Source organism: Benincasa hispida, chromosome 4 (genome assembly GCF_009727055.1).
Source record: "Benincasa hispida cultivar B227 chromosome 4, ASM972705v1, whole genome shotgun sequence".
Classification (NCBI taxonomy): Eukaryota; Viridiplantae; Streptophyta; class Magnoliopsida; order Cucurbitales; family Cucurbitaceae; genus Benincasa; species Benincasa hispida.
Genome location: NC_052352.1, coordinates 25,921,518 through 25,936,263, shown reverse-complemented (window position 1 = coordinate 25,936,263; position 14,746 = coordinate 25,921,518). Strand labels below are relative to the sequence as shown.

At 32.6% G+C, this 14,746-nt stretch overlaps 2 protein-coding genes across 2 annotated transcripts; one reads left to right on the top strand and one right to left on the bottom strand.

Moving 5' to 3' along the window:
* Positions 1-1,312: 1,312 nt before the first annotated feature.
* On the top strand, positions 1,313-4,289 carry LOC120076305 (serine/threonine protein phosphatase 2A 57 kDa regulatory subunit B' kappa isoform). Its single transcript, XM_039030069.1, has 2 exons — positions 1,313-3,264; positions 3,643-4,289. The coding sequence occupies exons 1-2, from the start codon at positions 2,083-2,085 to the stop codon at positions 4,000-4,002; spliced, it is 1,542 nt and encodes a 513-aa protein (XP_038885997.1). The 5' UTR covers positions 1,313-2,082; the 3' UTR covers positions 4,003-4,289.
* A 1,594-nt stretch (positions 4,290-5,883) lies between these two features.
* Positions 5,884-13,611, bottom strand: LOC120075256 (cyclin-A2-1-like). Its single transcript, XM_039028473.1, has 12 exons — positions 13,396-13,611; positions 12,397-12,731; positions 11,995-12,187; positions 10,821-10,945; positions 10,576-10,668; positions 10,248-10,381; positions 9,576-9,651; positions 8,983-9,059; positions 8,880-8,913; positions 7,725-7,874; positions 7,449-7,583; positions 5,884-6,386 (listed from the first exon to the last, which is right to left on the bottom strand). Exons 2-12 carry the CDS (start codon positions 12,673-12,675, stop codon positions 6,315-6,317), a joined length of 1,368 nt encoding a protein of 455 aa, XP_038884401.1. The 5' UTR covers positions 12,676-12,731; positions 13,396-13,611; the 3' UTR covers positions 5,884-6,314.
* Between the last annotated feature and the right edge of the window lie 1,135 nt (positions 13,612-14,746).

Genomic DNA, 14,746 nt, shown 5'->3' with positions numbered 1-14,746 from the left:
AGCTATAATCAAATGTTTTGATTTAGCTTTAATTTCTCATTTTATTTAACCACATTTCTAGAAGAAACGTAATGGGTTAATTATTGTTCATAGCCCAGAAAAAGAAAGAAATAAATAAAAGTTTTAAAAATTAAAAGAAAAAAAACTGTAATCCATATTTTATTCAAATAGATGGTAGAATTATTGAATAAAAAAGTTCCAAAACAAAAATAGTAGTCATAAAAGCATATTATTTAGAGTTCAAAAAGCTGTATTAGAAACACCCCAAACACATACGAATTCAGACCAAATAACTTGCACCCTACAAACATATGAACTTCACAAACACAGACATATGAACTAAGACCAAATAACTCTGTACCTTAAACACAGACATATGAACTTCATAAACATGTGAACTCCATAGATACATGAATTCCATATATTCTATCTCAACTCAGTGCTCCAAACAGTCAATAAAGAGAAAATTGCACAAACCACACATAAACTATATTATACCCTTTTAACTTCTATTTTGATCAATTACATTTTGAACTATGCAGTATGTTATAATCACATGTTTGGATTTTTTATTCGATCAATTAACCTCATGTAATTTGTGTTAATTATCGTAATCAATCTCCTTTATTAGTATTGATGTTTGATACATATGTAAAATTGAATTTTAGATATTATTTCAATATTATTATCAACATCATTATTTTATTACTTAACTTCGAATAATCATCGATATCAATGTGAACCCGTCAATTTATGCTATATCAATATGTTAATTCTTTAATGTGAATTTTAACTAGAGCTCAATTTCATCCTAAATTGTAATTATTATAATTAAAAAAACTCAAATTTACTATTACGTTATAGTTCAATTACTTCCTTTTATTTTCCAATTTTCTCCATATAAACATTAAATTTCATAGAATATCACTTTAAAAATAATTTACATACGTGACACACAAATAAGAGTAAACGTAAATTATTTTTAATAAATTACAAGAGCTAATTGATCTAATTAAAAAATTCAAAAGTGTAATTACACCCAATAGTAAAGTTAAGAAAACAATAGATGGCATTAAAAGCTAAAAAATGTAATGGTATATATATACATATATTTGGGAAACAAAAGAAGTGTAATGATATTTATTAACTCTATAATTTAGGAGTGATATTTGCAAAATTTTAAATAAAAATATATATGGATAAAAAAAGATAGATTTGAAAAAGAAAAGAAAAGAAAAGAAAAGAAAAGAAAAGAAAAGAAAAGAAAAGATTGAAAATGAGATTAAGAAGAGAGAGAGAGAGAGAGAAAGAAGGGGGATATTAAATGGAAAATAGGTGTCTTGTAAAGCGCTTGCATTTTCTCTTGGAAAATGCCATTGAGACTTGAGAGGGTTCTCCCATTCCCATCTACCAAGAAAAAGCAAAACCAGACACACACCTCTGCTAATCATCTTCATTCATCCATTCTTTTCATGAACTTCCCCCAACATTTTTCCTAATTTTCTCCCTCACACCCATCACCAGACCAACAATCTCTCTCTTCTTTTTCTGTATCTCCTCCATTGTTCTACAACAAATCTCTCTTCCTTAATTGTTTCCCTTCCCCTCAATTTCCTTTCTCTTTCTCATTTTGTAAAGATTTTTTTTTGAATCATGGGATTTTGATTTGCTTTTGTGTTCATCAAACCCTAAATCTTCTTCTTCTTCGTCTTCTTCTTTCCTCTGTTTTTGGGTTTCTTTCTTTTCTGTGTTGAGACATTGCTCTGTTCTGGGATTTTTGGCTTTCTTAACGTTTGTTCTGCCTGACCCATTTTGTTTTCTTCCTTTTCCGTTTGTGGGTTTCTTTCAAATTGGTGTTTTTCAGCTTTCCCATGTTATTCATCGGGAGAACTCAGATTTTTGCGGATCTGACATTCCGTCAATGTCCTCTGCAATCTCTACATTTTCCATCCTGAATGTGTTTTGATTCGTTCAAATTCATGGCCGAGACATAGGGTTCTTTCTCCTTACTATTTTGGGTCTGTAGTGATCAATTTTTCCCTTCTGGGTTTGATCTTAGCCTTGAATCGATTTTTCTTCACAATGCTCAAGCAGATCCTTAGCAAGCTTCCTCGAAAGTCATCTGACTCGTCCGATTCACCAAGGACGCCACGGTCTTCGTCGAACCGTTCAAGTCCGAGAAGTAGTTCTACGTCCTCTGGCCATGGGACCCCAAGATCGAGCGGTGGAGCATCTGCCTCTGGGCGGTCTAATGCTACTAAGAAAACTTCTTCTGCAGTCTTCCCTGCGAGCCTTGTGGCTGGAATCGAGCCGCTGGTGCCTTTCAAAGATGTGCCTTCTTCTGAGAAGATGAACCTCTTTGTGAGTAAACTGAGCCTTTGTTGTGTTACCTTTGATTTCACCGACCCCAGTAAGAATTCCATTGAAAAAGGTGTTAAAAGACAAACGTTGCTTGAACTTGTGGATTTTGTTGGAGCTGGGACTATGAAATTCAACGAACCTGCAATTCATGCTTTGTGTAAAATGTGTGGTGTTAATCTGTTTAGAGTTTTTCCACCGAATTATCGAGCTAACATGATTGGTGGTGGTGGTGGTGAAAATGATGATGATGAGCCTACGTTTGATCCTGCTTGGCCACATTTGCAGCTAGTGTATGATTTGCTACTTAAGTTTATACATTCTTCATTTGTTGATGCTAAGGTTGCAAAGAAGTATATGGATCATTCGTTTATCTTAAAACTGTTGGAGTTGTTTGATTCAGAAGATCCCAGAGAGAGGGAATGTTTAAAAACGATTCTACATAGGATATATGGGAAGTTCATGGTTCACCGGCCGTTTATTCGAAAGTCTATCAACAATATATTTTATCGGTTCGTATCCGAAACCGAAAGACATAATGGTATTGCTGAGTTACTGGAGATATTTGGAAGTATAATCAGTGGGTTTGCATTACCTCTTAAAGAGGAACACAAAATCTTCTTGTGGAGGGTTTTGATTCCTCTGCATAAACCGAAATCTATTGGTGCCTACTTCCAACAACTTTCGTACTGCATTACGCAGTTCGTAGAGAAGGAACCGAAGTTAGCGAGTGTTGTGGTTAAAGGACTGTTGAAATATTGGCCGATAACAAGTAGTCAGAAAGAGGTGATGTTTCTGGGTGAGTTAGAGGAGATCTTGGAAACAGTTAACATGGTGGAATTCCAGAAAGTCATGGTTCCCTTGTTCTGGCGAATAGGATGCTGCATTAACAGTTCCCACTTTCAGGTAGTAATCTCCCAAAGTTTGCATATTAATCAATATATGTTTTGAAAGATTAATTATTGTTCAAGTTCTAGTCATTTCGGGCTTATATTCTCATAGTTTCTCATCATGGATGGATCTATTTCACTGCCACTGTTACATACCATTGCATATATAGATATATAGATAGATCTAAAAACAATTTCTGTTGCACATTTGGTATATGGATGGTTCATATGTCACCATCACTTAACTTTGTGCTTGACAAACAAATTGGTTTGGTTTGGTTTAATTTAGTTTTGTTTTATTCAGTCAGTCAGATCATCTTTCACCTTTCAAGTTTAGTGTTCTTTCAACACCAGTGTTGCTGAAACTGTTCAATCAACTCGCTGTCGTTTTCAGGTAGCTGAAAGGTCCCTTTTCTTGTGGAACAACGACCACATCGTGAACTTGATCGGGCACAATCGACATGTGATATTGCCCATCATACTCCCCGCGTTAGAAAGGAATGCACAAAGCCATTGGAACCAAGCAGTGGTGAACCTAACCCTTAATGTTAGAAAGATGTTCATGGAGATGGATGATGACCTATTCGTATCCTGCCATGCACATTTCAAGGAAGAAGAAGTGAAAGAAACGTTAGAAGCGAAGAAACGGAAGCAGATATGGGAGCAACTCGAGAATGCAGCAGCGAATGTGCAACCAATGGTGGGGAAAACTGCTGTGCTGGTAACTCCTTTAGCATCCTCAATAGCCTGCTGACTGTTGATGAGTTTGTTTTCCATTGATGAGATGGGGGGGGAAGGAAAGATGAAATTCATTCCCAACATCAAACTACCAGTCCCACCATGTTTTCTTTGGTTGTTGTGTGGAAAATAGCAGAGGGAATGTGGATGTGAAAAGAAGGGACATGTTTGGCTTGGGTTGTGGATGGGAATTGGAATATGTAATTTTGGGTTGGTCCTTCTCTGGCAGCCACCTTGTAATGTTATAATGATGTTGGATATGTTTAACTCCTATTCTGCAAATTTATTGGATCTCTTCCCTTCTTAACTCAGTTTTTTTCAAAGGAAAAATCCTTCTCTGACATAATATATGTTGGTTTAGGTTGGGAATAATAGTTTTTTTCTAAAATGAGAAACTTTTGGTTAAATTTTAATTGCAAGGTTATTTATAGACTATTTATTAAATTTTATCAAACTATAAGGATTAAATTCTAATTTTTATAACTATTTATAACTATAGAGACTAGATTTAAAATTTTTTCTACTATAACGACCAATCCTATAACTTAACCTCAACTTTTTAAAAAATCTCATGCACCGTCTAACTAAGTTACTAACTATATTAATTTCTATTTTATTTCTATTTTGTATATTTTTATGTGTTCGAAATTTAACGGACACTCATTTACTCTTTTATAATTAATTTTCTAAGAAGTATTATTTTAAAAGCTACAAAGTAATGAGCTCATATTTTAGCTAAGGGTTTTGTCTGCAATGCCAGTAACTTTTACTTTAGTTGAGGGTTTTTTTTTTTTTAATATAAATATATATATATATATATATAATTTTGGGTTGGTTTTTACTTTAAATAATAAATGCTTATGGTATATGGATGATTTATCATGGGCCCCACTTTTGTCGCTGAATACTCATCTTCCACCCACAAACAAATTGCAAAATTTCTGCTTCTCAGGTAGAAAATAATTGTTATCACTTTGTCGTGAAGTCCTAATTTTCCCCCCTTTCTAACGTATATAAATCTTCAATTTATTGCAAGAAATAACCGAGAAAAAGAACAGGATACATATTTTTTGTCTTGTATTTTGGAAAAATAAATAAGGTAAAGCATGTTTCTTATGAAAATTGTTTTGGCAATAGTCTTAAATGGTTCTTAAAAAAAGAGAAATCAATTTCAACTTGTAACGGTTGAATGAATTCAGATCCTAAACATTAAATTTAATCAAATGTGTTGTAACAAGTTTTTGGTCCAATTATCATGTAGGATATGGGGAATTGATGAATGGTTAAATTGTGAATTGATAAACTTATTTTGTGCAAAATTTGATTATATATATATATATATATAAGTTAATAAGATTTTAAAGATATATAGTTAAAATCAGTAAGTAAATTACTAAAAGCTTAATACATTGCAAGATGAGTTTTTATACGAACGACCCTTTCAGAAGGATCTTTATGATTGATTACCCACCTCTCACAAACGTATGAAATCTAACATTCTGTTTATGTCAAAACACACTATCGCATGTTATAACTTATCGCGTTAAGGATCGATTATCGTAGTTATAACGCAATAAACATCTCTATAGCATATTCACCTTTTTTTAGGGAATCCAAACAAACTATGAAAAAAAATGAGGAAAACAAAACAAAAAAAATAAATATAGCAATAAATATGACCAAGACGATTTAATACATTTGTGAGACGGAGGTCATTAATCATAAACTCTTGCAATGCTGATATAAATTTAAGATCCAAATTGACAACAAGTGTAGGGTAAAAAATGATTAAATAAAAAAAAAAAAGAAGAAAGAGAATGGAAACAAAGCCGGAAATTTGTGAAGGGGAAAAAATTCAAGGTGATAGTTGATGATTTAGTGGAATTCACGGCAAAAGTAAAAGAGGAAAGTCAATGTATAAGTAGGTAGGCATTCATGCAACTGAGTAAATATGATGGATTCAGTTTTTTGTGGTCCTAAAAGTGGGGACACCATTGTCTTTTAATAATCATATGATGTTTGCTTGTCCATCACTCTGTTTTTACTCACTTGTTCCAAACATATGATGTTAACCAAACACTTGGGACTTTGGATGTGGAAGATACTCTGTTTCCTTGTTTTTAATTTAAATTACCCATTTCCTCCACTTTGCTTTTCGATAATAAAAAATGCTTCCAACCTCGTGGCAAGTGGCAAGTGGCAAGGCAACAAATAAGCTGAAAACATCGACACAAATATTTGAATCCTTGTTTGTTTCTTTTAAACCACTCGTTCATCGCGGTTTTAAGGGTGTGTTTAGTTAGGAAGTGTCTCAAATGTCCCTGGAATTCAGGTGTCTGTCTGGTTTGGCAAAGCTGAGAGAACTGATTTTGTGGAGGTTAAAGTTGCCACACTTCCAAACTGTCACGATTGAAAAGGACTGGTCAGTCAAACATACAACGGTCTATAACAATTAAAGCATGGTCTCTCTCTCTTTGTATTTTAATGGTAGGAAAACCACGTTTAAAAGTGTAGCAACAAGTTCGGTTTAATAGTTCAAAATCAATTTAATGTTTGATTTTACATTTTACATGACACTTTTTCATATCATCAAATATGATTTTAAATGACTGAGACCTCATTTGGTAATTATTTTGACATTGTTTGATAACCATTTTGTTTTTTGTTTTTTATTTTTGAAAATTAAGCCTATTTTCTTCTCGTTTACTACCACGATTTGCATTTTTCTTAATTACAATGATTGAATTATTCTAAAAAACAAAAATAATTTTTTAAAAGCTACTTTTTTGTTTTAAAAATTTGTCTTCGTTTTTTAAACCATTGGCAAAATATAGATGACAACAAAAGAAATTTGAAGGTGTAAATAGTGTTTATATAGACTTAGTTTTTAAAAACAAAAACCAAATGGTTACCAAGTGAACCTAATTTTTAATTTTTGAAAATTCGATCTATTTCCTCTCAAAATTTCATACAATAATTTGCATCTTTCTTAAGGATCCTAGTTGAATTTTTAACAAAATTCCAAAAACAAAAACAAAAACAAACTTTTTAAAAACTTGATTTGGTTTTTTAAAATGAAAATTTCCAAAAACAAAAACAAACTTTTAAAAACTTGATTTGGTTTTTTAAAATGATAAAAAGTAAATAACAGAACAAGAAATTTAGACGTGAAAGGAGATTTATAGATTTAATATTAAAAAATTAATAACAAAAAATCAAAAGGTTAACAAACGGAACATAAAGGTACGTTCCAAAGTGATTTTGTCAATGACAAAAATGTTAGAAATCACTTCCAAACATGTTTTGAAATCAAACATATGGTTGGTTTTAAATGATTAAACACATGTTTTGAAATGTTTTAAAATAAAAAGATTATTTTAACCCTTTCAAAATCACTCGTTATGGTTTAAAATAGTTAAAAGCTAACCTTATAAAGAAGTTTGATCAAAATGTGTATCTAACCTTCTGTTGTCTATACTTCTGGAATACGGCGTTTAAAGGGCAATCTCTGGATTTCAATCTTAGATCTTCTAAGGCAAGTACTGTAGTTTTTAGCTTGGAGGCACTGTAATTGGTATATTGCTCTAGAGCCTCGTTCTGCAAGTTGAAGAAAATGCAAGCAAAATTGAAAAGCGTGCTAGGTTATGTGGATAGTGTAATTGAATTATTGAACATTGTACCACTGGGAAAAAGAAAACAAGAGACAAAGGAACAGTAAAGGGATAAAGGAAAACGGACCCATGGTTGATTTGGTTGATGCAGAATCCATCTGGCTAAGAACACCACTGATGCAGCTACTGCTGAAGGCAGAAACCTGAGGAAGCTGTACTCTCCAAGAGTCAACTCTGCTAAATAATTTGTTAAATGCTCGAACTCGACACAAGGTTCCTGGTAAAAGAGTGGGTTTTAAGTTGCAGTGTTAACATCTATCGAAATAAATAATGGATTCTACCATAAATAAGATCAGATTCCAAACCATTCTTTGATGACGTACTTCTTTGTTTCTAGTTTCCATTTTCTGAAAAACAAAAGTGCACCCACCTAAGGCCCGGACACGATAGACATTAAAGTTTTCTTTGGTATTAAGCTTATCCAAAAGTTCGAACTTGATATCTCTGAGCCAATATGGTCAAGAGATCCCAAACCCTTGCCAAGGGGCCCACCCCTTGGGGCTTCTAATTTTTCATAATCGTATTTTTTTTTATTTTTTAAATCAGGTTTCTTGTAGTTTGTTCTTTGTTTTTTTAGTTTGCTACAACATAAATAAAAATATTGATTTAGCTAATCTATACATAACTCAATTGGTTAAGGCATATATCCTCGATCAAGAGGTTAGAAGTTCAAATCCCTCCATCACATGTTGTTGAACTCAAAGACATAAAAACAGTATTTTATTATTCTTGGTGTATAAAATGCTTGAAAAATATTTTAATATTAATATAAGACAAAAGGTTCGAGTGATTAATTTTAAAAAATAATTTTCATATTAAGCTTTTTCAAAATTTAATGAAAAATGTTAGATACAAAAATAAGAAATTATTGCCAAACACATTTTCAATAAAAAAAAACAAAAGATAAACAATTATTCTTTGTTTAGCGAACACATTATTTTATTAAAAAACAAAAGAAAAAACAACTATTCTATTATTGTTGTTTACTACAAAAGAAAAAACAAACGAAAAATGGAAACCAATAAACAAAAACGTTTGAAATTTTGCTAATCCTGACGGATGCAAATAATGTAAACATAGATGCTAAGATTTTTGTTGCTTAACCATTATTTTTAATGAATAAACACTTGACAACTTAATTGAACTAACTTATACGAATTATATAGCTTTTTCTAAATTACTCTTTTGCAATTACTGAAGTACAATTATCGTCCCAAAATACCTTGCAAGAAGCCTGTGCTACCTGCACAAATCTCCTGCAAAGATGAAACTTTTAGAACGACAGTATTACACAGAAAAGAAAAAAGCTTATGGTATGAAGGTACCTGAGAAAAGTTTTTGTAGTGGGAACAGAGAGCTGAAAATTAAGCACGTTCAGAACTTCACCCTCCATTTCTAGTACCTGCCACATGATATCAATCTAGTAGGACCAAGGAAAAACCAGTAACATTCAAAGCACAGATTTTTGAGAATCCTGTTTGAACTACACTCATCAAATGGCAAACATGTAATAAAACTTAAGGCCTCAAGTAATTAACTACATGCTGCCACATATGCATTAGTCAGACCCCAATCAAAGTAGTTTTAGGCATCTTGTATATGCCATCACGCCTTTTAGGGTTCTCTTGGGATCACATGTGATATGAGACAACAGAATTGGATATCCATAACCTTTTCCTAGGATTCGTGTTTACGTGTTTCCAGGTCTAATTGGTCTAAGCATGAGGAGGACAAGACAAAATTTGGCTTACGATGAAACCATTAATTGTAAAAGAAAAAAAGAGGCGACATTATGAAGAGTTGAAAATTATAGGGGAGAAATTCAATGGCATATTATAAAAGGAGAGCAGAAGAGCTATCAATGTTTGCCCATAATATTGCTGACAAAAATAGGGATGCCAATTGACCAGGAGCCTACCTCTTCTCTCGCATAGGTGTTGTCTGTGATGCAGCAAAACTCTTCCACAAATGGTGCACAGACTTCTTCATATTTACTTCAAGCACCACAAAGCAAACATATCACAGGTTGCACACTAATTAGTAGATATAGGGTATTATCATTTCAATAATGTCAAAGTAAATCATCACAGCAAAATTTGAACAGAGATTTACATAAAAAAGGGGAGAATAGTTGCAAGTGGACAATCTTATAGAAAGAAAGTTTGTGCCTTACACATGAGAAGATGAAATCATATTGTTCCAGAGAGGTGGTCTCAAAATATTGAAAAAGTAGTATATAAAACACATCAATTAAACACTAACCAGCAACATGGCTTTAATACTTGAAACATTTGATTTGGTAATAATGTTGAAAGTTTGGACTCTGATGTTTAAAGATCATGTAGACGTACAGGCCTTCACACATAAAATTTTGTTTCAAGTCTTGATAGCTTACATTTTTTTCCACCATCATTTAATACCAGGAGTTCATAAGAACTTTTCTATTCTGGTGGGAATTATAGCCACATCAGCAGTAATCGAGTTCAAGAGAATTTATGTGGCATAAATCTTTGCAAGGCAAAATATTTCATGTGAATGTACTTTTCATGTTTAATACCATGAACATCAGCCCACTAGATTTAGAACTTACGAGGCGATTAACATGCAAGTAACACCAAGAAGTTGTAATCTATGTCTTTCAATGTAACTTTGAGAGAGAAACCGATCAATGAGATTCACAGTGAGGTAAAGTGTGTCAGAGATCAGCTTATATTCTTCAGAAACCTGAAATAAGGAGTTTGACACCGGCTTAGAACTCAAGATAAAGTGAGCTCTAGCAAAATTATATTCGTATAAAACCACATCTGGTGTTCTTGATATAGTTATGACAGAAGAAACTATGCATATATTTGAAGCCTGAATATCTGGACAAAATTCAATTTGTTTATGACAAGCTATGAATGAGTACTACTACTAACCTCCACTAGCCAATCAATTAGAATCCCTCGCATGATTGGAGTGATAAATTTCTGTAGCTTTTCCATATAATTAGTAGAAGGCCTTTGATCAAGCTGAAGAATAAGACATTTCAACGATTTAGCACAAGTATATTAGTCATAGTGAAAAAAAAGGAGAAACTAACGGGCTCTCCATTTTCCTTAGTACCCAAAATCCAAAAATCTCTTTAAGAACTTTATGAAAAATTTTCTATTCAAACACAAACCTCTATAACACGATTAGTATCATATATATTATGGGCATATAGGGTGCATGCTCGAGGATCTTCTGAGTTTGAAACAGCATCCAAAGTACCGAGATGGCTTAATTTCTCACAAACCGTAGCCTCAACTGCAAAGTTTAATAATAATCATATAAACAAAATGTGGTATTGATAATTTGTAATTGAAAAGTATAATCCTATTTTTTTTATGATGAAGCAAGATATCATTCAAGGAGTGAATGAAAATTCTGGAAGATCAAAAAGTCTACAAGAAGATCTTACACATCAATGTCTAATATCTCCTTTAATAGAGAAGCTTCTTGTGAACCCGAATTTAAATTCAGTTAAAATTGAAGTCAGTTTTCAGAAAGATCAATGGTCAATTAGAACAATAGTACGTAAACTGCACTTCTTAATGTCTCACATCTCGTAAAGTAATTTCCTTGAACTCATTAATTTTCAGTCAATTATGAAGTAACTGGAAGTCACGCTCGTGGAAACATAATTATGTTCTCAAAATGAAAAGGATTAGACAAAGAGAAGAAACATAAACTATAAGCAAGATTTATTAGGAGTTTCTTTGAGCCAGGGTGAATAACTACTAAAACAATTGATGCGGGTAAGCAAACAAAATGAAGCACATACCACACACTTTCATTCAAGCAGCTGATAAAGAAACATGGAATCTAATGCAAGCACATTTTGTGATGGTACTCCTAAAGATCAAGTGGTTAAATTGAAAATGACATATAATTTTTAAATTGAAGTAACATAAAAATTGATATAATTCTGTATCATTATATGATTTGGGAAATTTTTATTGAATACATTCCTAAAAACCATGTCACTCAAGCAATTATTATCTACTTCTCTTACGCCATTGAATAAATAAGACAGCTTACATTCTGTCTACGTACACAGAAAGTACATTAAATGGAATCATGTGGTCATCGAGGGTAGTTATGAAAGGTCAAGGGTAATATGACAATGATTATTAAAATGAAATTTAAATTAATTAAATTAAAATTCCTTCTTCAATCCCACGTAAGAATAAGATGAAAATATTCCCACGATGGTAATTACTTTAAAGAGTGTTTGAGAATGGCATTCTCATAATTTAAATAATTACCAAGTTATGCTCGACTAAAATGCCATGACTATGAACTAGTATTCAAACCTTTCATTTGGTGGTCGTTTGATCCTGAAGGCACAGGGAATGCACAATTTTTGCATCCTATTACACTCTGAAACTTGTTCTCCTGCGTTGTCTCTTTTTTATCTGACATCATCACTGGAGAGGTACCTCGTGATTCGGCCATCCTTTTAATGGGTGAATCTTCAAGTGATTCAATCTGTGAAACCTCTTGTACCTATGAATTTCCACCCAAAAAAAAAACCCCGCACTTCTGTTCATTTTTGATAGGCAATACTGTCATGCATGATTATAAAGACGCAATTCGTTTCCCCATTCTTTCAGCTAGAGGCTTGAAGAAACACTCGAGGAATGTAATTGCTTCCATGAATTTAAAATTCAAACTCCATGAAGCAGTTGACAATTTGAAATATGAAAAATTTGCACCTGAACTTTAGAAGCATGCAAGCACCCCAGATTATTACTCTCACAGGACATGTTAGTAACATCCTTGAGCACTGCTCTTCTTTTGCGCCGAACACCAACAGTAATAGTTGGGGAAGCATTACTTCCATCTAGTTGTGCTTGTTCAGAGTTTTCTGTATGACCACGTTTGCGCAATTCTTTGAGTGAAAGTTGTAATGAGGGTGAAATAGCTCCTAGTCTACTCGAGGAATTAGACTGAGAGCGTGTGATTCTGACAGCAACCTTCATTTCTTTCATCATATTGGACAGATCTATTGTGTGTGGACAAGCAAATACATGGCTATAACTTCAACAACCTGCAGTTGTAACATTAAATTAATGTTCATGATAAGACAAACCATGGCATTTGAACTGGCAATGATAATGTTGCTAACAATTTGAAATTAAAACTGCATCTGAAACCTATATGAAAAGGAATTGAGCTCGGCATGTTGATACAGAACCATGTTACGTCTATTTTTGTGCTATTGAACAAAACCGAAGTAACTTTACACTTCTATACATCGTTCTTGTCTCTAAGAATATCCAGAAAATCCCTTGCTAAATTTTAACGAAACATCAATTCCTATTGGCTAACAGATTGGCTCTGCTTCGAATGCGCAATTTCATTTGCATTATCTGCCAGAGAAATGATCAAGGATCTTAACCCGTAGATGCCATCAATAGTGTTCTATTTCGTTCTTTCAGCAATAGAACAATATTGCAGCAAGGAACAACTATCGCACAAAAAATCAGTCAACGCTAAATGCAACATTTCAGGGAAATTTCAAGCTATCCGAATTGTAATTCGCATGCATAAACATCAATTCCGATTAGCAGCTATCAACATACAAAGAAAAACTTCAGAGTTCACAGAACAGGACAACTTTGAAATCAAGTAATCGTAAATGCAAGACAATGCTGCATATTGAAGAGCTGAAAGAAAAGCAAAACGAAACTTCTATTGAATCCAAAACTCACCGCATAATCAATCTACAAGCACGTGCTAAAGAGAAACGGAGTTAAACCGCAACTACGCTTACAGCATCACAGGAAGCTCCATTCCAACATCTTCTCCGATCAGCCAGTCGGCCAAAGCTTTGAGCACATAAAAATGGAATGAGACGGCAGCCATAAGCGACGGAGCTAGCGGGTGAGGAACAGGGCCGAGGAGCGTCAACAGAAGAGGAGCGGGGAGAAGATGGAGTTTTTTTGAACGAGTCGCCTACCGAACAGACATATAAATATCATTTGAATTAATTGGATAGTGACAATATTATCCATAATTTATTAATTTATTATAGTTCAATCGTAGTTGACATGATACCTTTTTAAGAAGTGAAAGATTCAGACCCTCGAGTAATTAGAGAAAAAATAATTTTTAATTTTATTTAAATTCTTTTGATTGAATCTGTTTAAACACATTTTAAATTATTTCAAAAACTATTTTAAGTCGTTGTCAAAACACTTCACATTTTTCAAAATGACTTATATTCAACATTAAACATTTGAAAAGTTAAACGAAACACACTCTCAATTTAAAGAAAAAGAGAAAAAATTTGTAGAATAATATAATTAAACTGTAATTGACATGTACTATCTTGAATATGATTTATGTAATTTTTCTTACAGTAAATGTTAGATCCTCATATTCGTTATAATAACAAAAAATGTGCATGATCTTTAATTTGTTTTTATATTCGTATGCTATCTTATCTCACCTTTAGAAAGTTAATTGATGTTCTATGCTCCAATAATATTTTAGTTGACAACATATTTTTCTCCAAGGAAAATCAAAAACCCTAGTTTAATGTTTAATAAACAAATTGTATAATATAAAAGTACTTAAATTCTGATAAAATTACCAATTGAGTTTCTAATATATTATATGTATAATTCAGTTCTAATAAAAGTCCATATCTTCACAATTTTCTTTTATAGGGTTGTCTCATTTTCAAATTGGACATTATGCTTTTAAAAGCTCAAGTTCACTGTCTTTATACTTTAATTAAAGTTTACTAAATATTTGTGTCATTGGTTGCAAATCAAAGATAAATAGATTTTTTTTTTTGTTTGAAAAATTGCAAAAACCATCTTAAATTATAGGATTTGATATTATCAAATCATCAAGCTTTCAATTTGAATCAATCACCCACTTAAACTAAGGAAATTCTTGCAATTAAACCTTGAAAAATGACATAATTCACAAACACCCCCACACTTATTATTGTTACCATTCAAATTCTGAATAATAGAATTGTCACAATTTGATTTAAATTTTTAACTCTAAAAAGTATAAAATCCATTATAATATTTTAGATCCCATTTGGTA